At 38.2% G+C, this 23,432-nt stretch overlaps 1 protein-coding gene and 1 long non-coding RNA gene across 3 annotated transcripts in view; one reads left to right on the top strand and one right to left on the bottom strand.

The window, feature by feature from the left end:
• Positions 1 to 3,543: 3,543 nt before the first annotated feature.
• On the top strand, positions 3,544 to 4,567 carry LOC136250863 (uncharacterized). Of its 2 annotated transcripts, XR_010698779.1 has the most exons (7): positions 3,544 to 3,568; positions 3,696 to 3,804; positions 3,855 to 3,994; positions 4,045 to 4,131; positions 4,183 to 4,269; positions 4,323 to 4,391; positions 4,443 to 4,567. It is a non-coding gene; the product is annotated as an uncharacterized lncRNA (long non-coding RNA). The 2 variants fall into 2 exon arrangements; XR_010698778.1 differs by lacking the exon at positions 3,544 to 3,568 and having other exon boundaries at positions 3,628 to 3,804.
• Positions 4,568 to 7,509: 2,942 nt separating this feature from the next.
• LOC136250837 (uncharacterized) overlaps positions 7,510 to 23,432 on the bottom strand; it is a 134,243-nt gene continuing 118,320 nt past the window's right edge. The window contains exons 12-17 of the mRNA XM_066043162.1: positions 22,972 to 23,253; positions 22,763 to 22,916; positions 22,621 to 22,713; positions 22,453 to 22,566; positions 22,318 to 22,403; positions 7,510 to 7,898 (exon numbers count right to left, since the gene is read on the bottom strand). Coding sequence (XP_065899234.1) covers positions 7,697 to 7,898; positions 22,318 to 22,403; positions 22,453 to 22,566; positions 22,621 to 22,713; positions 22,763 to 22,916; positions 22,972 to 23,253 — 931 coding nt within the window. The 3' untranslated portion in view covers positions 7,510 to 7,696. The remainder of the gene's footprint in view (positions 7,899 to 22,317; positions 22,404 to 22,452; positions 22,567 to 22,620; positions 22,714 to 22,762; positions 22,917 to 22,971; positions 23,254 to 23,432) is intronic.

Here is a 23,432-nt window from a genome sequence, read left to right on the forward strand (position 1 = left end):
CAACAATAATTGGGTCAACAGAGCGTTCAACAGCCAGGATATAAGATAGCTTAGCAGATTCCTTGAGATGAGGCAAGGAAGGAAGGTTTAAAACATCAGGATGGAAAACAGTTCCTGGAGTGCAATTACGAGGTAAGTTTAGCCACTGTTTCACAAACCTCAGCACAGATGATTGAGCAGATTGAATGGATGACATTGTAAACCTCTCCGCAGCAATATGAAAGTGAAGAGCAAATGTAACAAAGTTTTTAAGGATCCACACTTTGTATTCCCCTCTAATAGAACAGTTGTCAATACCACTGTGAAAAAAGAGGAATATAAGATGGTATATGTAATGGCTTAAACTATACAAATAATCTCAGTATAGTCTTACATTATACTAACTATCTTATACTTTAGTATAAATCCCATCTTATATTATGGGAAACAGATTATACTTTAGTTTAATACACATTCTTTGTATGGCTTTGTTTACTTAACTAAATGTGATAAATTTTTAGCTTCACCATCAGATCTCATTATTGTCTCATTTTTAGCTTCACCATCTCATTATCACCATCCCATGTGACTTAAGATTTTTTTTACTGTACCAAACAAAGTCATGCTGATTTTACCATAGGTAGCTACACTTCTGTTAATCACTATTAGTATATCTAGCTACCTATAGCTTCAGTTTGTTGTGATAATTTCATACGCACATATTTTCATATGGCAAAGCATGTAATACAAGAAAAATGAATTATTCAATCTAAGAGTCATACAAATCTAGATTTTCTTGCACAGTTAGCACACCTGCAAAACTTCGTAGTAATGCCAGCTTCTAAAGTTTGCAGACGATGCCAAATGTTTTAATCACATTAAATCGGTTTCTGACAAGGAAGACCTTCAAGATGACATTACCGCTCTTTTCGCCTGGTCACAGGACAATGACTTAAATTTCAATATAAAGAAATTTATTCACTTATCATTCAAACGCAAATTCCATACAACATACTCAATGTCTGATTCCATTATACCTCATGCAGATTCTCACAAGGATCTTGGCGTGATACTATCTGAAGATCTGAGCTGGGAGAAACATCATAAAACCATCATTTCCCGTGCTTACAGAACACTTGGTCTAATTCGACGGATATTTGTCTGCAATCATTCACCTACTACCTTGGTTAGATTGTACGTATCCTTGGTAAGATCGCAATTACTTTACTGTACTCAGATCTGGCGACCACATTTGATGAAAGACATTGTTAACCTTGAGAGAATCCAACGCCGAGTCACTAAACACATCCTTAATGACTACACCAGCTGCTACAAAGATTGTCTAATTAACCTGAAGCTCCTTCCCCTCATATACATATTTGAACTGCAGGACATACTGTTTGCTATCAAGTCACTAAAGTCACCAACCTACCAGTTCAACATCAACAACTTTATCAGTTTCAACTCTTCTACTACTAGGGCTGGAGCAAGCAATAAACTCTTGATACCTCAACACCTTAACAACACAGCTCGACATTCTTATTTCCATCGGTTACCATCTTTGTGGAATGCCATGCCGATAATGGATATAAACACATCATATTCTACTCTCAAATCTAAGCTTAAATCATTCTTATGGAATCACTTTCTAACGAATTTTGATGAGAGCAACAACTGTACCTTTCACTTCCTTTGTCCTTGCAGAACCTGTCATCAATCCAGACCTCCAGTCACAAACTTCAAACATTTATAATTAAGGGGCACTGCTTGAAGGTTCTTAGTTTACTAATTTGTTAAGATGCCTTACTGTAGTTATACTGATAGTAAAGTGTCAGTAAACTTAAGTATATGGAACATAATTATTTTACTAAGTTTTAAACTCTCAGTAAAACATCAGTGAATGAGGGTTTACTGAAAAACTACTAAAATAACAAACAATTAACTGTTCCATATACTGGGGATATACCACTCTAGTAAACTAAGATACTTCAAGCAGTGGGGGCACACTACTAATTCCTATGGCTTCACCTGAAAATAACTGCTTTCTACTGATCCCTGCTTGCTATCCATTATTTTTTGTATCAGATGCATTTATAACACTAAGAAATCATCATCTCCAGTTAAAAACACTCACTAAAAGTTTTAGCTTTGTGTTTAAGACCAAAAAGTTGTAGAAACCTACACAGTTATGGAATTTATGAAACTAGTTTCTCAGTTTTAGTTCTATGGTGTTCAAACTTTATAATCTGCTACCTAAGTGGATTTGTAACAAAAGCATGGAAGCAATTTTTGGAATTCCTTTTTCAAATTAGCTGTGGAATTCTCAATATTTGTAAGAAAAAATTGATCCGGTTTTCTGGTGCTCTAGTAGTCGGGTAATAACATCATACGAAAATCTGATTCCATACTTTTCAAGATAATACTATGACAAGCCTCTGCAAAAATTTTTAGAGAATTTCATCATCAGCTGTAGAAGAAGAATCAATTTTACTGAAAAATGATAATTGTGCCATAGTTTACACATGCTTTGAAGATTTTTACTCAGATTTGCGCTAAACAGATATTCAAGGCCTCAACTACAACATCAGTTATTGATCAGTTAGATAATAATGTCTGTGTTGACTATAGAGCTTCACATAAAGACATATTTTAAATCCACGGAAGCCATAGGACATAGTTGCCTGCCCCCTTAATCAACATAACATTGTATAATTGTAGATAATTTTGTATTTAGGCAGGCTGATGGTGCAAGTTACCATCAGACCTTTGGTGTCACTTTTCACCATAAAGCATTAAATAAAATAAAAAAAAATAAAAAAAATAATGCTAGTCTAAAATTGAAGGGGGCAGTGGTGTGCGCATGCGTAATAGATGCAATTAAGTTGCCATCTTTGTCGCTATTGTTGTATCAGGTTGTAAATGTGAGTGATATTACGGTGTCGCTCGGACGGTGTATCTCGCGGAGAGAGTGTGCGCGATCGGTGCCATCGTCCAATGAGCTACAATGATAGTTATGGACCACAACTGTACATCCCTGCTGGCCTGTCACAGTAGTGGTGAAGTGGCGCGGCCAAGTGGACAATTCCTTCAATGGCAGCCATCAAAAACAGCTCTAGATGAGTAAGTATTAGATTAAAATGATAGCTTGTACGATAGGTTTAGCCGTATTAAATTGTTTATTGTGTATTGTATGACATTGGCCTGCAAATGGGACACAGTTCATCAGCCATCAACGGTAAGAGTATGTATGGTCTGCTCTTGTGATTTTGTATATTTTCTCTTCAGACGTACAGTTTCTTGTCGAACCTCTTGGTTCTACAGGCTGTCAGTGTACAACATCTGCAGTGATAGTTTCCTTCAATGGCAGCTGCTTCCGTTAAACAATCCGGTAGCGACCATATCCGGTAGCGACCATATGTGGACAGTTTTGTTCTTTTTTCACAGAGTTGTTCAACGTCATTTTCTAATTACTTACAGCTGTAAGTGCATTAAGCCTGATTGTGTTTTTATTCATTTTCTTTTCAGTAGGGTAGGAATTGCAGACTTCGTCTCAGTTCTAGGAGATTCTTCATATTGCTAACATCTGTAAGTAAGTACACTGAGAGTGTCTAGTGTACAATTTATATTTATCTTCGTTTAGGTTTGTGGAAACTGATCTCATTTCTTCTGGGAACCGGTCTCATTTGTTCACGTTTTTCACTACTTTTTATCAACAGCTGATGGCTGCTACCTTGTCTGGCACTGTAAATGAGTTGAGTGCTTTCAAGAACCTGCTCCATCTTGTTTGTCCTTATTTCACTGACCATGCTCGTATTGCTAACAAAAGTAAGTTCACTGAGAGTATGCAAATTATATTATATTTAGTCTTGTTTCAGTTGTACTTAGTGATTACAAGATTCTTGGACTTGGTTATCAGTGTATCAGATGCTTCTTGTGAGCTTACGTACACGTTAGTCCAACAAAGTCACATACTAAGTGGCTGTTTTATGTCTGGTTAGACTCACTGATAACACCTGTAAGTACACCAAATAATCCAGTATATGAATTATGATTGCCTCCATTTAGGGTTGTGAGGCCTGGTGTTATCAGACTTGTCTTAGTTGTACATGGATTTTCAGACTCAGTCTCAGTTTTAAAAGATTGTTACAAACTGTAAGTACAATGATTGTTCAGTATACGCATTATATTTACCATCTTTAATAGAGTTGTGGGACCTAGCCGCCGTTCTACATGGTAATGCTAGGTTCCAGACAAGGCCTCGGTTTTATGAGATTCTTATTGTTACAAACTGTAAGTCTAACGATTGTCCAGAATAAACATTATATTTACCATCTTTGTATTAGAGCTGTGGGACAGTTCTACCAGACGGCTAACAGATTGTCATAGAGTTCTACATAGTGATGATAATACAGGTAATTTGTAATGGAACTTGTGAATTGTATTTACTGTCTTACCTGCTGCAGTTGGATAAAGACTGATAAATGATGAAATTGATTTGATACTGTCATGGCCAAGGAGACATTGTTTTACTAGCTGTACCTATTGTGGTTTTAACATATTTACAGAATTAAATTCATTACAAATATAATTATAGAAATTATTTAATTAAGGTAGCCACAGATTATAGGAAAGTAAAAAAGTACAGTAGTATAGTAGCCAATATATAGTTGAAATAGGCTTAGTATAGTCTGATAATACACCGCACTATACTAGTGATTTAGTCTCTAATATATGACTGTCTTAAATGTATTCAATAAGCTTGTTATAGTAAAGTCCTAATCTATTAATATATACTGTACTATTTCATTCCAATGCTAACATAATAAGACTGTTATAGACCTTACTTTTTTCACAGTGTATGCTGGAGATACAATAAGATTTGCTGTTTGATGTTGTCAGAGGCCAGCTTACGAGTAGCAGTGGGAGAAATACCAATTGTCTTGCCTAGAAATTTCGTACAGTTAATACTACAGATATTGATAGTATTACCATTAGACATTGAGAACTCTGTATAGTGGGCACGACACGATGGCCATTAAAATGAAGAGATATGCATTTGGGAGGTTGAAACTCAAAGCAGATGTCAGCAGCTTTCAGCACTAATGAAGTAAGAGCTTGTTGATGTAAGTCAACTTTACTAGAAATGATAGTCAAATCATCAGCAAAACCGTTTGCTTTGTGAACATTGGAGGAACACGTCTTTGGTTCAGCAAAAGCTGCCCTAACAGAAGCTGAAGGTTGGGTGTTGATCGGTTTATCGACTCGAAAGTTCTTACGGTAACGACCAGTAAAACACCACACAGTAGTATGTAAATCCACTGATGGCTCTATATCACCGTTGTCATAATGTAAACTACAGGAACCATCACAATGATAGGAGGTGACAGTAGCTCTGTACCAACCAGCAGGAGAGTCAGTAGAAGAATCAGACCAAAAAACATAAATAGGTACACCAGGTGGAGGTAAATCAGTTGAATGGGGAGCAAATAACTCAGCAGAGTACCCACAATGTTCTGACTTTGAAAGGAAAACAAACAATGGATTGATAGCTAGGTTAAACAAAAGGGGAGACAGTGGATCTCCCTGGAACACTCCCCTATTAATTTGGAATATTGTTGTGTTCCAATCAGCTGTGGAAACATAGGCACAGAGATGAGAATAGCAACTGATAATATATGTAATAAAAGCAGATGGTATATTATTATTTTTATTATTAATACTTTACAGAACTGTACAGATGAATAAACAAAATTAAACAATGTTTAAGAGCCTATAACAATTAAATTACAGAACTGAAGGTCTACCAGTGTCTTGCACTGGTAGCCATAATTAATTACTTACAAATTATAATAAGCTATATAACTACAAATAATAATTACAAGGGGTAGCTATAAAGAGTACAAGTTAAAGAATAAAATAGTTTGTAGGAGCTGGAATGTTTAAACATTTGGAACAGGGGCAACGGAAATAAAAAGTACATAGGTTATTACTGTCAAAATTGTTAACAAAATGATTCCAAAAATAATTCTTGAGTTTGAATTTGATAGTTAGGAGGGTTTGGGATAGGTCAATTAATGGTAAGCTGTTCCACAATCTGGGTATACGGTAGAAGTAGGAATTCATTACACTGTTTATAGATGCTATCATGTGTCTAAGTTTGTAACCTGCTGATCTTGTGGGTCCAGAGATAAATTCTACAAAGTTTAATATGTTGAACTTTTCAGATGGAAATTTTACTGATTTTATAAAAAACATGATGTCAGCTAAATCGTAAATATACATCAGTGGAAGAAGTTTCAGTCTCAAAAGCCTTTCTTTGTAGTTACTGGTGTAGTCATTAAGAATATATTTGGTTGCCCTCCTTTGTACTCTTTCTAACAGTTCAATATCAGATAGTAAATATGGCTTCCACAAGCAAGAACAATACATTAAAGTAGATCTAATCATTGAAACATACAGATTCTTCCTAGTTCCAAACAGTAACTTTCCTTAAATATGCGGCGAAGTAATCCAAAAGATTTATAAGCTTTAGAAGTAATGTCTTGATAGTGTAATCTCCATGATAAACTATCAGAGAAATAGATACCAAGATCTTTACGGCTATCAGAGCAAGGAATGGTATTTCCATTGATGGTATAAAATGAATTAAATATGTTGTGATAATGTAAAAATATAGTTCCAAGTATTGTAGAATATCGAAAAGGGATATACTGATGGCAATACTTAATATGGTAGGACTTGCTACTTGTCACGCCCGTCAGGTTCGAGTGAGGTTTGAGGGTACTCAGTAGTTTACTTACGTGTACAGTAGCTAGCTAGCTGAGTATAGCTAGTGAGGTATAGTCGAGGCAAGCCTTGCTCTAGCGTGATACCTGGCCTAGTAGTTCTTGGTTGAGTAGAATAATTAGTCTGAGGCTTGGTTTGCTGTTTTCTTCACCAGCGAAAATATTTGGATGGGGAAAATTTGGCGAATTTATGGTCATTCGCCAAATTTTAATGGCGCCAAAGTTTCCCTACGGTAGCTACGGTACCTTTGGCGTAAGTACTTTCCACACTGTGAAGGATGGTCTCGCATGGCCCGATCGCTTATTTGAGTGATGATTGGCGAAAAAAATAGTCTGGCCATGCGAGACTATTGGTAACAGAAAGTGGACTAGTCAGCCCCAGGGCCGCCCACAGGGGGGGGGGCAACTGTGGAATTTACCCCGGGCCCCAGGTGGCCCCCCTGAATACCTGTTTAAAAGATCGATATACTCTAATAGAGCAGTCACAGTATTCTTCAGAGGAGCAGTGTAGCAGGCTTATAGATAAGGAGATATGGTTGGTGATGGGTAGTTATTGTCATTACCAGCAGGTTGTGACCTTTTTTTTTGGTCTTCACCTTACAACTTGGGCCAAGGGCCCCACTTTAACTCTTTGGCCTGGGCCCCTTAATTTCTCTAGGCAGCCCTGGTCAGCCCACCATCCTATCTTAGATATTCATGAATTCTCATACATAGAATAAACTACAATGGCACTGTACATGATAGGAGTGAAGTTGCTAGCTAGCTACAAAAATATGCAAATATTGGTGCTAAATATCCAAGGATTAACCACACAAAAAATAAAAAGGCCTGAGTTTAGTTAAAATGCAAAAAAAGCTAAGAAGTAGCTATTAAGAAATAACTACAAGAGCAAAAAACACATTACAAATATATAAATAACTATGTACAAACAACTAATATTGGTTGTATTGCTTATATGTCATCTGAAGGTCATAATAAAGGTTGTTAGCAGACTCCAAATGACCTCCCAACTTCATAGCCTCTTCACCACCATATTGCTTGTCTTCATCAGACCAGCCCAACACATAGTTATGATTACCAGCTAGTAGTTGTGTAATCTGTCCAAATTCAGGTCGAGGCTTTGGTTCAGGGTTCCTACAGAACAAAAATTACTGCAAATAAAAGTTAAGCCATCAACTTGAGTTGCTTAGATAGACAAAATAGGATGCATAGGGACCTGCAAGAAGGCTGATGCCTGTAAATGCAGAAACTTGACATCAATGACTATACTGAAATAAAAACCAACTGCTATACTGAATTGCAGAAAATTTCCCAGGCCAGGTAATGACTGAATCCCTACACAACCTAGACAAGTTGCTAAGGAAGCCTTACAGCTAGGATCTGGAAATATTTCTGCATTCAACCTATACCATTCTTGCAGACTGAGTTTGTTAGTGGTATATGCTATCTAACCCAAAACAGCCAAGCTGTAAAAAAGAGTGCGGCCCTGAGAAAGGCTATGGTGAAAAAAGATGTGAAATCCAAGGTGGCGGCCAAAAAATGGCTGTGATGGTAGGTTAATGGTGAAAATTTTAATAACGACAATTCAGGTAAATTTTGTGCCAAGACCAAGTGGCACCAAATTCACCAGAATTGTTGTTATTAAAATTTTTACCATTAACCTACCATCACAGTCATTTCTTGGCCGCCACCTTGGATTTCACATCTTTTTTCACCATAGCCTTTCTCAGGGCCGCACTCTTTTTTTACAGCTTGGCTGTTTTGGATTAGATTTCACTTCTTTTTGTATTTGTATACCTCAAAGCCGGCCTATGGCCAGCTTTAGGGCTTTTTAATCTATCATTTTTTTCTTTACTACAGGAAGAAGAAAAGATGAAGCAGGGTGATTTCTTTGTAGCTGACCTCTCTGCAAGGTGATCCTTCTAGCTGATCTCTCTACCGGATGACTTGTTTGTAGCTGAACTCTCTATAGGGTGATTTGTTTGTAGCTGAACTCTCTACAAGGTAACTTCTTCTAGCTGATCTTTCTACAGGGTGATTTGTTTGTAGCTGAATTCTCTACAGGGCGATTTGTTTGCAGCTGAACTGCTGAACTCTCTACAATGTAACTTCTTCTAGCTGAACTCTCAACAGGGTGACTTGTTTGTAGCTGGACTCTCTACAGGGTGATTTGTTTGTAGCTGAACTCTCTACAAGGTAACTGCTTCTAGCTGATCTTTCTACAGGGTGATTTGTTTGTAGCTGAATTCTCTACAGGGCAATTTGTTTGCAGCTGAACTCTCTACATGGTAGTTTCTTTGTAGCTGAACTCTCTACAAGGTAACTTCTTCTATCTGAACTCTCTACAGGGTGACTTGTTTGTAGCTGAACTCTCTACAGGGTGACTTGTTTGTAGCTGAACTCTCTGCAGGGTGATTTGTTTGTAGCTGAACTCTCTACAAGGTAACTTCTTCTAGCTGATTTTTCTACAGGGTGATTTGTTTGTAGCTGAATTCTCTACAGGGCGATTTGTTTGCAGCTGAACTGCTGAACTCTCTACAATGTAACTTCTTCTAGCTGAACTCTCTACAGGGTGACTTGTTTGTAGCTGGACTCTCTATAGGGTGATTTGTTTGTAGCTGAACTCTCTACAAGGTAACTTCTTCTAGCTGATCTTTCTACAGGGTGATTTGTTTGTAGCTGAATTCTCTACAGGGCAATTTGTTTGCAGCTGAACTCTCTACATGGTAGTTTTTTTGTAGCTGAACTCTCTACAAGGTAACTTCTTCTATCTGAACTCTCTACAGGGTGACTTGTTTGTAGCTGAACTCTCTACAGGGTGACTTGTTTGTAGCTGAACTCTCTGCAGGGTGATTTGTTTGTAGCTGAACTCTCTACAAGGTAACTTCTTCTAGCTGATTTTTCTACAGGGTGATTTGTTTGTAGCTGAATTCTCTACAGGGCGATTTGTTTGCAGCTGAACTGCTGAACTCTCTACAATGTAACTTCTTCTAGCTGAACTCTCTACAGGGTGACTTGTTTGTAGCTGGACTCTCTATAGGGTGATTTGTTTGTAGCTGAACTCTCTACAAGGTAACTTCTTCTAGCTGATCTTTCTACAGGGTGATTTGTTTGTAGCTGAATTCTCTACAGGGCAATTTGTTTGCAGCTGAACTCTCTACATGGTAGTTTTTTTGTAGCTGAACTCTCTACAATGTAACTTCTTCTAGCTGAACTCTCTACAGGGTGATTTGTTTGTAGCTGAACTCTCTACAAGGTAACTTCTTCTAGCTGATCTTTCTACAGGGTGATTTGTTTGCAGCTGAATTCTCTACAGGGCGATTTGTTTGCAGCTGAACTGCCCAACTCTCTACAATGTAACTTCTTCTAGCTGAACTCTCTACGGGTGGCTTGTTTCTAGCTGATCTCTCTACAGGGTGACTTGTTTCTAGCTGAATTCTCTACAGGGTGATTTGTTTGTAGCTGAACTCTCTACAAGATAACTTCTTCTAGCTGATCTTTCTACAGGGTGATTTGTTTGCAGCTGAATTCTTTACAGGGCGATTAGTTTGCAGCTGAACTGCTGAACTCTCTACAATGTAACTTCTTCTAGCTGAACTCTCTGTGGGTGGCTTGTTTCTAGCTGATCTCTCTACAGGGTGACTTGTTTCTAGCTGAACTCTCTACAGGGTGATTTGTTTGTAGCTGAACTCTCTACAAGGTAACTTCTTCTAGCTGATCTTTCTACAGGGTAATTTATTTGTAGCAGAATTCTCTACAGGGCGATTTGTTTGCAGCTGAACACTCTACATGGTAGTTTCTTTGTAGCTGAACTCTCTACAAGGTAACTTAAGCTTCTTCTAGCTGAACTCTCCACAGGGTGATTTGTTTGTAGCTGAACTCTCTACAAGGTAACTTCTTCTAGCTGATCTTTCTACAGGGTGATTTGTTTGCAGCTGAATTCTCTACAGGGCGATTTGTTTGCAGCTGAACTGCCCAACTCTCTACAATGTAACTTCTTCTAGCTGAACTCTCTACGGGTGGCTTGTTTCTAGCTGATCTCTCTACAGGGTGACTTGTTTCTAGCTGAATTCTCTACAGGGTGATTTGTTTGTAGCTGAACTCTCTACATGGTAGTTTCTTTGTAGCTGAACTCTCTACAATGTAACTTCTTCTAGCTGAACTCTCTATAGGGTGACTTGTTTGTAGCTGAACTCTCTACAGGGTGATTTGTTTGTAGCTGAACTCTCTACAAGGTAACTTCTTCTAGCTGATCTTTCTACAGGGTGATTTGTTTGCAGCTGAATTCTCTACAGGGCAATTTGTTTGCAACTGAACTCTCTACATGGTAGTTTCTTTGTAGCTGAACTCTCTACAATGTAACTTCTTCTAGCTGAACTCCCTACAGGGTGATTTGTTTGTAGCTGAACTCTCTACAAGGTAACTTCTTCTAGCTGATCTTTCTACAGGGTGATTTGTTTGCAGCTGACTTCTCTACAGGGCGATTAGTTTGCAGCTGAGCTACTAAACTCTCTACAATGTAACTTCTTCTAGCTGAACAATCTGTGGGTGGCTTGTTTCTAGCTGATCTCTCTACAGGGTGACTTGTTTCTAGCTGAACTCTCTACAGGGTGATTTGTTTGTAGCTGAATTCTCTACAGGGCAATTTGTTTGCAGCTGAACTCTCTACATGGTAGTTTTTTTGTAGCTGAACTCTCTACAATGTAACTTCTTCTAGCTGAACTCTCTACAGGGTGATTTGTTTGTAGCTGAACTCTCTACAAGGTAACTTCTTCTAGCTGATCTTTCTACAGGGTAATTTGTTTGTAGCAGAATTCTCTACAGGGCGATTTGTTTGCAGCTGAACTCTATACATGGTAGTTTCTTTGTACCTGAACTCTCTACAAGGTAACTTCTTCTATCTGAACTCTCTACAGGGTGACTTGTTTGTAGCTGAACTCTCTACAGGGTGATTTGTTTGTAGCTGAACTCTCTATAAGGTAACTTCTTCTAGCTGATCTTTCTACAGGGTGATTTGTTTGTAGCTGAATTCTCTAAAGGGCAATTTGTTTGCAGCTGAACTCTCTACATGGTAGTTTTTTTGTAGCTGAACTCTCTACAATGTAACTTCTTCTAGTTGAACTCTCTACATGGTAGTTTCTTTGTAGCTGAACTCTCTACAATGTAACTTCTTCTAGCTGAACTCTCTATAGGGTGACTTGTTGTAGCTGAACTCTCTACAGGGTAGGGATGCGGCGATTATGCCGGAATAATTTTAGGCATAATAGGTATGTGTGGGAATCAGGAATTATGCTAGCATTTTGAGGAGATTATAAAGCTTTAACAGTAGAAAAATCTGCAGATTGCACAATTCCGTTAAAAAAGATCGAGATACTCTAATAGAGCAGTCGGAAACTTTAATAGAACAGTCACTGACTATTATTTACTCTAATAAAGCAGTCATATTGAAATGAAGTATTCTAATACAACAACCAACTAAAGAATTCAGGACTATTGGAAGCTTAAACATCAATGAAAATGGCCTGATACAGCAATGAACTGGCATTATTAGCCAATTATGGTGGCATAATTATTTTTGGGAATAATGGGCAATTCTCAAAAGCATAATAGGTGATTTTTTGAGCACTGCTCAAAAGCATAATGCTCAATTTTTGGAGCACAATAGCCTCATGCCTACTACAGGGTGATTTGTTTGTAGCTGAACTCTCTACAAGGTAACTTCTTCTAGCTGATCTTTCTACAGGGCGATTAGTTTGCAGCTGAACTGCTGAACTCTCTACAATGTAACTTCTTCTAGCTCAACTCTCTGTGGGTGGCTTGTTTCTAGCTGATCTCTCTACAGGGTGACTTGTTTCTAGCTGAACTCTCTACAGGGTGATTTGTTTGTAGCTGAACTCTCTACAAGGTAACTTCTTCTAGCTGATCTTTCTACAGGGTAATTTGTTTGTAGCAGAATTCTCTACAGGGCGATTTGTTCCTAGCTGAACTCTCTACAGGTAATTTGTTTGCAGCTGAACTCTCTTACATGGTGGTTTCTTTGTAGCTGAACTCTCTACAATGTAACTTCTTCTAGCTGACCTCTCTACATGGTAGTTTCTTTGTAGCTGAACTCTCTACAATGTAACTTCTTCTAGCTGAACTCTCTATAGGGTGACTTGTTTGTAGCTGAGCTCTCTACAGGGTGATTTGTTTGTAGCTGAACTCTCTACAAGGTAACTTCTTCTAGCTGATCTTTCTACAGGGTGATTTGTTTGCAGCTGAATTCTCTACAGGGCGATTAGTTTGCAGCTGAACTGCTGAACTCTCTACAATGTAACTTCTTCTAGCTGAACTCTCTGTGGGTGGCTTGTTTCTAGCTGATCTCTCTACAGGGTGACTTGTTTCTAGCTGAACTCTCTACAGTGTGATCTGTTCATAGCGGAACTTTCTACTGGGTGATTTGTTTGCAGTTAAACTCTTGCATGATTGTTTCTTTGTAACTGAACTCTCTACAAGGTAACTTCTTCTAGCTGATCTCTCTACAGGGCAATTTGTTTGTAGCTGAATTCTCTACAGGGTGATTTATTTGAGCTGAACTCTCTACATGATGGCTTCTTTGTAGCTGAACTCTCTATTAGGTACCTTCTTCTAGCTGATATGACTACGGGGTGACTTGTTTGTAGCTGAATTTCCTACAGAATAACTTGCAATGTAATATAACTGAGTAAATTATAAATGCAGCTGAATGCTTTATTAGGGTGACTGTTCTATTAGAGTATCTCGATCTCGCATTTGCTGCACGTAGTTGCCTTTCGAATCATAACTCAGTGATTTGTAACCCGATTCTTCTGTACCACTGCAAGGACTTTCTATGATGATTATTCCAGCTATACACTGATTTTCAGCTCGTTGCTCTAAGCGGGTTGCCTGGTAGACACGAAAACTAATAGTTTTTTTATTCATAAAAATCGATCGCGTAATTTTGACACAGTTGGGTTTTGTGTCATATCTCCATGGTCTTTATCCCGATTCCTTTCAAACCACAAAAAGGCACTCCTACGATGGTTGCTCCATCTACATATCAATTTTTAACTGATTCCTCCAAGGGGTTTACCCTGTAGGCGTGACAGACCTTCGACCTTATTTTACGCAAATAATCGGTCATAACTCCGTGAATGTTCATTGGATTCCTACCAAAGTTGGTACTGACATCCGCCTTAATGAGCCCTTTACGTGTGCCAAATTTCAGCCCAATCCGAGCACGCATTCGTGTTTTATGGCGAATTTTGCGAAGTGTGCGAAATGAAGATGAAGATAGGGTCCGCAATCCAAAAAATTAACTTCTACAAATCAATCCCCCTACCATTGTGGGATGTTCATTGTAGTATCCCATTGCTTGATCCACCATGAAACCGGAGGCACGATTGTTGTCTTCACAGAAATATTGTTTTCAGTATCTCGCAAGATGCAAACTTTATTTTTAAAATTTCGTGCTCCACACAAAGGACCGGATGAAACTTGCTACTTAGCCAAATCGTATCCAGAGTTGTTGTAGTTGAAAAGTACGCACAGAAATAAGTAAATGATTTGCTGGGTGCCCGGCACAGGGTTGCTTTCTTTGAAAAAACAGACAAAGAGATACGAAGTTTCGAATTCAAACTGCCCTACCACCCAGGGCAAGAGAAGCCAACTCTTCCTCATAGTGTTTCGATACGGTTGGGTACATAGTCTGTCTATGCTGTTAGTTTGGAAAAGATCTGAGACTTCTCACCATCTGGGTGACGAGCGTCAAAATTTTCTTCAGCATTAAAGAATTGTGTCGCGCTTTCTAGCCATTTCCAGCGCTTCTGCAACCACAACAATCATCAATTATAAACTAAAACTATGGCAAAAGATGTCCCTAAACGTTTGGTAGCAGCGGTTGTCAATTATTATTTCATCCACGGCTTCCACGTCTCGCTCTAAGCTATGCATCAAGGGAGGCAGCGAAATCGTCCAAATTTGACTTCGCCTCTCACGCTCCACAGCAGCTTCAAATCTTCATTAGATCACCCTACATCACCATTATGCTGCAAAACATCCAAAAACAAACCGAAAAAAGCACAAAATCTTTCATTTTTGATTCGAGCTGGGTGGAGCTCCTGGTGAGCTTCTGGTATACTGCATCATATGAAATCACAGAAACACCAACTACTACTACTACCAAACATTTTGATCCATCATTTATCATCATTCTAAACAAAATTAAGTGACCAGTGTGGCATCAGAAGTACTGGAAAGCGCTTTGGTACCATTGAGAGAATCCCTTGAAATAACGCATTAAAATTTTGACGTTCTTCACCCAGATGGTGAGAAGTCTCAGATCCTTTCCAGACTAACAGCATAGACAGACTATGCATCCAACCTTATCACATCACTATGAGGAAGAGTTGGCTTTTCTTGTCTTGGCTGGTAGAGCGGTTTTAATTCGAAAATTTGTGTTTCGTTTTCTGCTTTTTGAGAGAAAGCAACCCTGTGCTGGGAACCCAGTGAATCATTTGCTTATTACTGTGCGTACTTTTTAACTACATTAACTCTAGATAATATCTAGCTAAGCAGCAAGTTCTATCCTGTTCTTTGTGTGGAGCACGAAATTTTAAAAATAATTTTTGCATCTCGCGAAATACTAAAATCGATATTTCTGTGAAGACAACAATCGTGCCTCCGGTTTCATGGTGGATCTAGCAACGGGATACCACAATGAACATCCCACAATGGTAGGGGGATCGATTTGTAAAAGTAGATTTTTCGGATTGTGGACCCTAATGAAGAAGAAAAAAAACGAAGAAATTAAAACGAACTTTTGGTCGCTCGTATCTCGGAAACGGCTGGAGCGATTTTCTTCAAATTTGGTATGTATACTCCCCTAACTGGGCGGCACGTCGCTAGCAAATTTGGTTCCAATCGGATAAGGGATCACGGAGCTACATAGGTGTGATGCGTTTTCTTTCTTCCTGTTAATATACTCACGGTGTGGCATGCCGACTTCTTGGGCCGCATGACACACTACCGTGTGTCTTGATTCCAGCATGTGTATTTGTATGCACAAAGCATGACAACACAGGATTTTGCTATTGAATTCATCACCTTTGCAATTTACTTCATCTGGTTTGCAATAGAATTTGCTGCTTTTGCAGTATAATTCATCACGTTTACAATAGAATTCATCACTTTGGTAATTAAAGCTCAAGAATTAAAGGCATTATTTACATTAGGATTCATCACTTTTGGAAATTTCTGGTCATAACTAATCAGTATGCACCTGGCTAAACAAGAACACCTACATAAAGTAGTTGTTGACTAATCAGAACTTGTAGTGATTAGTTTGCTTTCAGCACCTATAATTTGTTTACAGGACACTTGATAAGGATTCCTACACTGTGGTTCATTATTGACAGACATTATACCACCAGGTGAGTGCCCAATTATTTACACCTTTTTAACCACTACACATAGTTACATACCCAGGAATTCCTTAACCCTTTAAGGACCGCTGCCGTAATATTACGTCCAAAGTAGGTATTGCTTGAAAGACCAGTGCCGTAATATTACGTCCAAGATTATTGGCAGTAAACAAAGAGCTATAACTCCGCAACAAATGAAGCTATTAGATCGAAACAGGGACCACTGTATTCTCCATTCACAGGCGATTCTTTTGATATATAAGGCCAACTTATCACGCAAAACTAAGCCTGTGTAAAATTCCTAACAAAGTACAAACATTTAATATTTACACAACAATAAAACTAACCTTGTAGAAATCGCTCCATAACTTTGGCTGTGTTCATCGTATTAACTTCAAATAAAGCTCAGAGTGCTCACTATTTAGAGGCGAATAATGTGATATACAAGATCACGTGATGCGGGTTTAAAAAACTAAAATGGCGGACTGTTTTTATTGATTGTGTCACAAAGAAATCGATCGCGTGTAGGTGTTTGAAACTCACCTTAGTGCTTTTAAGACACTAGTTCTACACTTTGGTAAGTTAGATAATGTTGTTTATTATTGTCAGGCGAGTCTTTTAGTATAATTTGTTATACAATTGAGCACTTGTAGGGGCTTTGTCAATGCTATAAACTTATTATATTTTTTAAAAACACTAAATGGGCAATAATCATAAAACGTGTGGGCTTTCAGGGTAGACTATGCACACAATTTTTGGTCCTTAAAGGGTTAATAAACAAGTACAAGGAAAAATGTGACCCAGCCTGGGAAAACCGGTCTTATTGTCTATTTAAAGTATCGAGAAATGTCGGTTTAAAGTATTTGGTGTGTTGTAGTTCACCAATGGTTGAAGCTTTGTGTACTAAATTTTCACACGTTTTACACCAATTCCTTACCTTCCAGAGCATCCACTGTGCAAGTAGCCAACAACTATGTTTCCCGCCATTTTAGATAGGTTTTAAACTGTGGTTGACTGTAACAGGCAAGGGAGGGAAGCAAAAGGCAAGAGGCTGTTCAAAAAATTGAAAAGGAAGGTGTAGGGATGAATTAGGCCAAGTTTTGGGCCATTCAGGTATCTAAACTAGCTAAAATGAAAGGAAATTTGCAACAGAGGTATATATTCAATACCACGGAGCTGTACAGCCATGTACAGCCATCTCCAGGCTGACCAGAGCTCCATTAAGGCCCCACACCAAACGTACAGATCGCCACTGGGCTTGGGAAAAGCAGCCAGCAAAACCAGACCACTCAAGTCTAGCTGAGTTTGATCATGAAATTAGGTAGTTTATTCATGTAGCTTTGTGTTCTGGGTAAAAATCCAATCTGCTGACATCGGCGATAAGACCGGTTTTCCCAGACTGGGTCACAAATTAGGAATTTCAAGTTCAATTAGGGATCATAGGAAAAAAGTAGGAAAACAATGGAGGTCACCTACACCAGAAGGTATACTAGTGACCATTTAATCCCTACTTCAAATAACTTCAGTGTATACCCATCCCATGACTGAATTAGGGATTAAATAGTATATCTGCAGGTTTAGCGACCTCTCTTGTTTTACTACTTTTTATTTCTTTGATCCCTAATCGCATCAGTCAGGTAGTCAGTAAAAAATCCACTCAAAGGAAGCATTTCAGGTCAAACTGAAGGCACTTTTGGGCTTGATTATACCTAACCAATACTGCATTCCTAAGCAATACTGCTAAGGCACTATGAAGGTATTGTGATGGTGGTTTATGGTGATAATTTTGGTCAGAAAAGCCCATACCTTCTAATGTATAGTACTATCATACTGTACAATGGCATCATGCAGTCATGGAAGCACACCCACAATAACTTACTATCTTCTCCTGTCAGTGCTTATAGAACAAACAATGAGTTATGATGAAATTTTCTGCAAATGTGATGAATTCTAATGCAATAGATCCTATAACAAGCACGCCAAATTTAATTGCCAAGGTAACGAATTCTCTTTATCACAAACATGATAAATTCTATTACAAACAGGCTTTTTATTACGATGGCAAACTTGCTACAGGCCTACTGCTCAGCAAGAGAGTGCCTACAGAATTTGTCTAGTTAGAAGAATTTTACTCTCACAAACTTTGTCCTGGAGAAGCCATCATTCTTTACCTTCACAACCTTAAGCAACTGCTAAAACAAGCAATGCCAGGGTTGGAGCAGAAATGGCCAAGTTGTTATCATTATACCAGTTTGTGACAAGTTTACCCGGACCCATATATATAGCATAAGTAGGTAGCTATGCACAGTCAGTATGGTAAATAGCTTTTTTAACTCTGTTGTTAAGTTTTCGATGGCAGTTAATGAACAAGAAAAACCAGTATCCACTTAAGCAACTAAACTTAATGATCTGAGGACTCAAATACAACAGCTGACAGAACATGCATACGCACTTACCACAAAATAGGTTTGCGTAGATTATGCCGGCATAATTTTTGGCATAATAGGGGGTGAAAAACATAAAGCATAATACTGGCAAAATGGAGTATAATTGAGGCAAATTTCGGCCACAATAAGTATAACTTCTGCTATAACAAAGTTAAGAGCTAACCTGTTTTGGATGGTGAAATGATTCCTGGCAACTAGCAGAAAAATGCTCTAGGTTTACTATCTTACCACAGGATTACACTCGATGGAATGTATGCTTTTCATTGTGGGTTTGAGTTTTATAGGACACACGTAGTTACGACATGGCAAAGTAGTTTAGCTCATTGAACTTGGTATTATACATTGCATCTCACCATCTGATTTTGAATGAAATGTGCATGATATGATGATTATGATTTGCCATTGGAAGCTCGATTGGAAGACAATACACAAAAGAAGCTCTGATGATAATAAAGTTAGCGTTGAGTCAGTATAGCTAGTGAATGTTTGGACATTGAAACTAGTGAAGTTTCTGCGGGTCTACTGGGGTTAATATCAAACCAGGAAGATATGTTTAAAATATCGAGATTCTCTAATAGAACAGTCAAACACTCTAACAGAACAGTCATCAGATGCAACAGAGAGAATGAGAATAATTTAAGTGTTTATCCCCATGCAAGAGGCTACTAAGTTCTTTACAAATATGAGTCACATGCATATTATACTGAGCATGCAGTTGCTGTCCTTTGAATACCAATTGCTAGAACTCAGAAGATCAATCAGAAACCATACATAATATTTTATACATAATTATTTGCATACAAAACTACAAACAATAAAATGTCATGTCTTTAGCTTCTGACAGACTACCCCCTGCTCTAATATGCCTACTAACTTTGGAGCACATTCCCTTTTCAAACTATTGTTATTGTTTGTATGTTGCAGTTGAAATGAAACTTCTCCATTTACATTCTATCATAATAAACTTCTCCACACAAAGGCAAAACCCACAAAATAAAAGCATAATGCATTTCTGAAAAGCATAAAAACAAGCATAATAGGTAGGAAATTGGGGAAATGTCAAAAACAATAATAGGCAAATTTTGGAGCATAATAGACTCAAGCCTACCACAAAACCAAAGAGTGAAAGTGAGCAACATTGTTATTACTACAAGCAGCTGGGGCACACTCGGTGTTCCTGTCTACTAAAAAGAGCCAATCAAAGATGCTTTACTTGCATTGTGGTAGACCAGGACACTTAGCAAGAGATTACTGGCAGGGAAATGCCTGTGTGGGGCAGCAGATGTCCCCTTGGACAGATAGTGCACACCTGTTCACAGTCTGACTACAAAGTCTTCTCTTTTTTCATGGACTGAGGACCGCAATAAAGCCTTTTCACAACTGAAGCTTATGCTTATTCAAACACCACTACATGGCTTGATGATAGCATCACTGATTGAAACTGCTGTTTGGTCACAGAGTGGAACTGCATCAACCCATTTAGCAAAGTAATCCATGATGACCAGTAAGCAGTATAAGAGATCAGCACTTCCAAAATGTCTACAGCTAGCATCTCCCATCAATTTGCGGCTGGCATATGCTATAACACAGCCACCTTGCTCAATCTGGAAAGCTAGTACTACTGAGTTATAACCAACCATTTGTATAAAAAGTAAAAATATATTGTCACCCCTACAAGGCAAGTTATAATATGTTAGAAATTAGTGTGTAGATGGAGTAACCACTGCAGATGGGTCATTTGGTGGCTTGATGGAAATCAGAATAATAGCCATTGAGTTATAATTTGAAAAAACCAAATATGGCACGTGATGAAGTTCAGCAAATAATTTGTTATCAAGGCTACCAGGAAAACCTACTAGGAACTAAGCTAAAAATCAGCATGTAGACAAAGTAATAATTTTGCAGAAGAGTTTAGATTAAAAATACTGCAAAATCCAAACATCTACAGAAAGTATGCGGTTGAGATACTCTTATAATGTAGTTGTCCAAAGTATTCTACAGTTACAAAATTGTCAGTACATATTACAAAAACAATAAAACAAAACATACAAAATTAAAAACTTATGTTTTTCTGCTGTTTTCCTCAGTTTTTGGGGCTTGCAAATATAGAAAGAAATGATCAGACAACCAAGCTGTGAAAAAAGGTGCACCCCATAAAAGCCAGGGTGGTTGTAGGTACATATGATAACAAGTACACGAAAAATTAGGAATTTTCAACTAGAGTAGGGACCATAGCACATCGGTAAAAGTACTGAAACAAGTTGGAGTAGACCATGATATTAAATCACAGTAAACAATGAGAAGTGTTATATTCCTACTGTGCTCAAGATACTATAACAGAAATGCACAGTAGGGATATAACACTTCTTATTGTTTTACAGTGATTTAATATCATGGACTACTCCAACTTGTTTCAGTACTTTTTATCGATGTGCTATGGTCCCTACTCTAGTTGAAAATTCCAAATTTTTCGTGTACTTGTTTGTTAACTTTCTTTGTAAATAATTTTATGATTGGTGAACCCACACATACCGCATCTGAAAAGGCACCGCGCGCCCCAGCTATATCAATTATCGTGTGAAAATTGAAGTATCCATTACGTTTCGTTGTCAGCTATGTTCAACTCGTTACACAGCATTTCAAATCAAGAACTGTTTGAAAAGCACCTCTACAATCCACGCATACCAAAAGAAAGAAATTGTGCTGCACACCGCAATCATATTAATTATCGTCTGAAAAGTGAAGAATAATTACGCTTCGCTGTAGGCTATGTTCAACCGTTACACAGCAGTACGAATCAAAAACTGTTTGAAAAGCACCTCTGCAATCGAAATAGCCACGATGAAAAATATGGACGATTTCCATTTCGAAGGGAAGCCATCATGTGCTCGCGCCAAACCAACACCATTCCCTGTCAGCGAAGATGAATGGGACACAAAGGAGGACACTGGTAAGTCCATGAAGAATGCATTGCATGTACTGTGGTATGCCAAAAGGCATGCACCTGTCGGGCTGAAGCAACGTCAAACAGTGAAAAAATCAAGCCCATAACCTTAGCCATTATCGAGTTACGCTTGTCTGAAGGCATCAGTCAGTCAGTTACTCAGTCAGTCAGTAGAAAATTCCGTTGAATAAAATTTATTTAAAATTCCGTAGCAACTTGAAAACGTTTCAGGTCGATCTGAAAGCTTGTTAGGGCATAGTTTTACCTCACCAATACTGCCTTATCGTCGTAAGGGAAAATCAAGGCTAGTTTTTGGGTGATATTATTTCGTGGGCCACGCCTACTCCTTTGTGGTCCCTACTATACAGTTACTATCGTACTGTATGATGGATCATGTTATTTTAGCAAATACTCAAGTACCAATTTTACTATCTGAATACCAAAATCCTCATGAATGTAACTAGGTTTTTGAAAAGGGTCTTCCACACATACAATATACCAAATTTGGCAAATCATAAGTTTATAAATCTGATGACTAGCAATTTACTCAGATCATAGCAGCATAATCGAAAAGAAAATTTCATTTTTGGAACAAAGGTTTCAGGTTTCTGCTAAAAGACAGTGATTGTTTACATTTATAGTAGACAAGTAGCAGAAAAAAAACAACATGCTAACTAGGTATAGTTAGGAAGTGGGTCATGATAAAACATCAGCAATGTGTACCGATGTGATTAACATACCAACACTTAATCATCACTCGGTATATGGTTCTGGGACAACCAGGAGGTGGTGGGAGTCTGTATCCAGCATCAACCTTTTCTACTGTCTAAAAAGATGCATATAGATTAAATACCTGAAAATCTGTACTTGGTTACCTCAAGAAGATTTAGCCACTCATATGGTTCATGTCCCAAACTCCATATTTCATACAGTACAACTCCATAACTCCACACATCACTCTGACCAGAATACTTCTTGTAATTTATTGCCTGAGAAACAAAAAAATTGTGACGTATGATTGGTTGTGTAAAAGAAACAAATACCTCAGGAGCTGTCCATTTTACTGGTATTTTCCCTCCTGATGTGACATAGTAGTTTTCATCAAGTAGATCACGTGACATTCCAAAATCAGCAATCTTCAGAAATAAAGCACCACATTAACCTCTGTGTTAATTATTCTCTTACCTTGCATGTGACTGATTCAGAAACAAGAATATTTCTTGCTGCCAAATCTCTGTGAACAAACTGTTTGCCACTAAGGTAAGCCATTCCTGCTGCGATCTCCTGACAAGACTTCAACAGAAGCAATGGTAGCTTTTCATGAGCAATAACACCAATTCTAGATGCAATAAAATGCCATTACATGGAAACAGTGTGAGCAGGGATTTACTCACGAAGGTCGAAGCTGTATCAACAGATTCCTCAGGTCTCCTCTGGACACATATTCTAATACAATCATGACAGGTTCATCTGTCACTACACCATGAAGCTTGACTACATTCAAATGATCAAACTGGCACATTATGGCAGCCTCCTGGAGGAATCGTACTCTATCCTTAGTACTAACATTTGCATTTAAAGTCTTCACAGCAACTTCCACTTTCTTGCGTGAGCTAGGCTTCCACATGGCACGAGCAACTATTCCAAATTCACCTGATCCTAATTCATCTCCAATTCTGTGATGTACATAGGCCAAGAAATATTATAACACAATCAGACAGTACTACACACTAACACTAAGTAGTGTCTAACTCGTTGCGTTAATTTTCAATCCCCTCTGCCACATGTGTCCACAGCCAACCGAAGGCCAGCGATGTGCGCTCACCTGGTTTTCTGAAATTCTTTTTTGAAAAAA

Source organism: Dysidea avara, chromosome 3 (assembly GCF_963678975.1).
Source record: "Dysidea avara chromosome 3, odDysAvar1.4, whole genome shotgun sequence".
Lineage (NCBI taxonomy): Eukaryota > Metazoa > Porifera > Demospongiae > Dictyoceratida > Dysideidae > Dysidea > Dysidea avara.